This window comes from Austrofundulus limnaeus, unplaced genomic scaffold, assembly GCF_001266775.1.
Source record: "Austrofundulus limnaeus strain Quisiro unplaced genomic scaffold, Austrofundulus_limnaeus-1.0 Scaffold353, whole genome shotgun sequence".
Lineage (NCBI taxonomy): Eukaryota > Metazoa > Chordata > Actinopteri > Cyprinodontiformes > Rivulidae > Austrofundulus > Austrofundulus limnaeus.
The window spans coordinates 201,703-203,094 of NW_013952755.1; the positions used below are offsets into that span (position 1 = coordinate 201,703).

The following is a 1,392-nucleotide window of genomic DNA, read 5'->3' on the forward strand; positions in this document are numbered from 1 at the left end:
ATTATTATTATTATTATTATTATTAATCTTCTAATTTATGATCGTCTCTGAACCTGTGAGCGGTTCTGTTCTGAACCGGGCCAGTTATTTAAACAAAAAGTTCAATGTGTAAAACTGGATCCAGCTGGTTCCTCAGGACCTCAGAGGTCCAGGACCTGGATCAGTGGAACCACCTCCACCTGCAGCTACAGGTGCATGTTGGAAACACATCAGCCATGACCCGAGAGCAGCAGCTGTCAATCAAAGGTCCTTCAGAGTCCATCCTTCACCCTGAAGGTCAGACTGTGCAATGAGCTCCAGCTCTCTACAGGCCTCAGTCTGCAGGTCACAGATCTGTTTGGAAACCAGAACCAGACCAGAGGACCCAGAACGCACTGCAGCTGTCAGCACTGTGGTGGACCAGGAAGTCCTCTGTAGTCCGTCTGTCTGACAGCTGAAGTCTGGATCAAACTGGGTCCAACAGAACCCTGATCCCAAACCCAGCAGCTGCTCTACAACAGAACGAGTCAGAAAGAGAAGAATCAAGCTGCTGCAGCGGTCCAGAACCAGAACCTGACTGGAACTGATGGGAAGTTTGACTCTGAACTTCCTGTCATCTGTAGACTCATATTTTAAATTAACTTGGTAAAAATGAAGGCTGAAAGTGTTTTCTGACACTCCTGTTTTGTTACCAGGCACTCAAGTTACTTTTGTTAATTATTTTGTTTAATGTTTTATTCAAACTTTTAGATTTTATTAACTTTGAAAGCTGCGCTGGGCCTTTGAGGGGACATTTATTTAAATGTGAGAACATGAATTATGCAAAATTATCAAGTTAAAGAAAACTGACATGTCTTATACCTGCTGCCTTTAACAAAAATAAAATATTTATTAAAATAAAATAATTTCATTTAAATAAACACAATAAATCTATTTCACTAAAATAACTGAAAGACAAAATAAAAGTCGGCTGGTTTGGAGACCCACCAGTCTGTTGGGGTTCTGGTAGTCCTGGACCTCCCTCTGGTCCCGCTCGGCTTCCGTACTCGCCTCGGGACACAGCGCGGACAGCAGCGCCGCGCACAGCACAGCTCGCGCCCACATAACGACACAAACAAACAAACAAACAAACAAGCTGCTGGGGGGAAGCAGAAAGTTCCGGTTCGGATCCGGACTGCCTCCAGCTGAGACTTGCGCGCTGACTGAGGAGGGGAGTTCCCGGCGCGCGGCATCTTTGGACTCAGGCACGCCCCTCTCATCGAAGTGACGTCACAGGTAATTAAAACAACTTCATCTCTGCTCTGACGTCAGAGTTAATTCAAGTAAAAAAAAAAAACCCGGATTAAACTTTTATCTTGTTTTAATTTGAAAATATTTTAAAGTCCTGAAGAGAAACTATCATCTGTTCCGGTC

At 44.1% G+C, this 1,392-nt stretch overlaps 1 protein-coding gene across 1 annotated transcript in view; it reads right to left on the minus strand.

Moving 5' to 3' along the window:
• The window catches only part of cart2 (cocaine- and amphetamine-regulated transcript 2), a 7,111-nt gene extending 5,719 nt beyond the window's left edge, over nucleotides 1–1,392 (minus strand). The window contains exon 1 of the mRNA XM_014022995.1: nucleotides 967–1,392. Within this exon, the coding sequence (XP_013878449.1) occupies nucleotides 967–1,083 (117 nt within the window). The 5' untranslated portion in view covers nucleotides 1,084–1,392. The remainder of the gene's footprint in view (nucleotides 1–966) is intronic.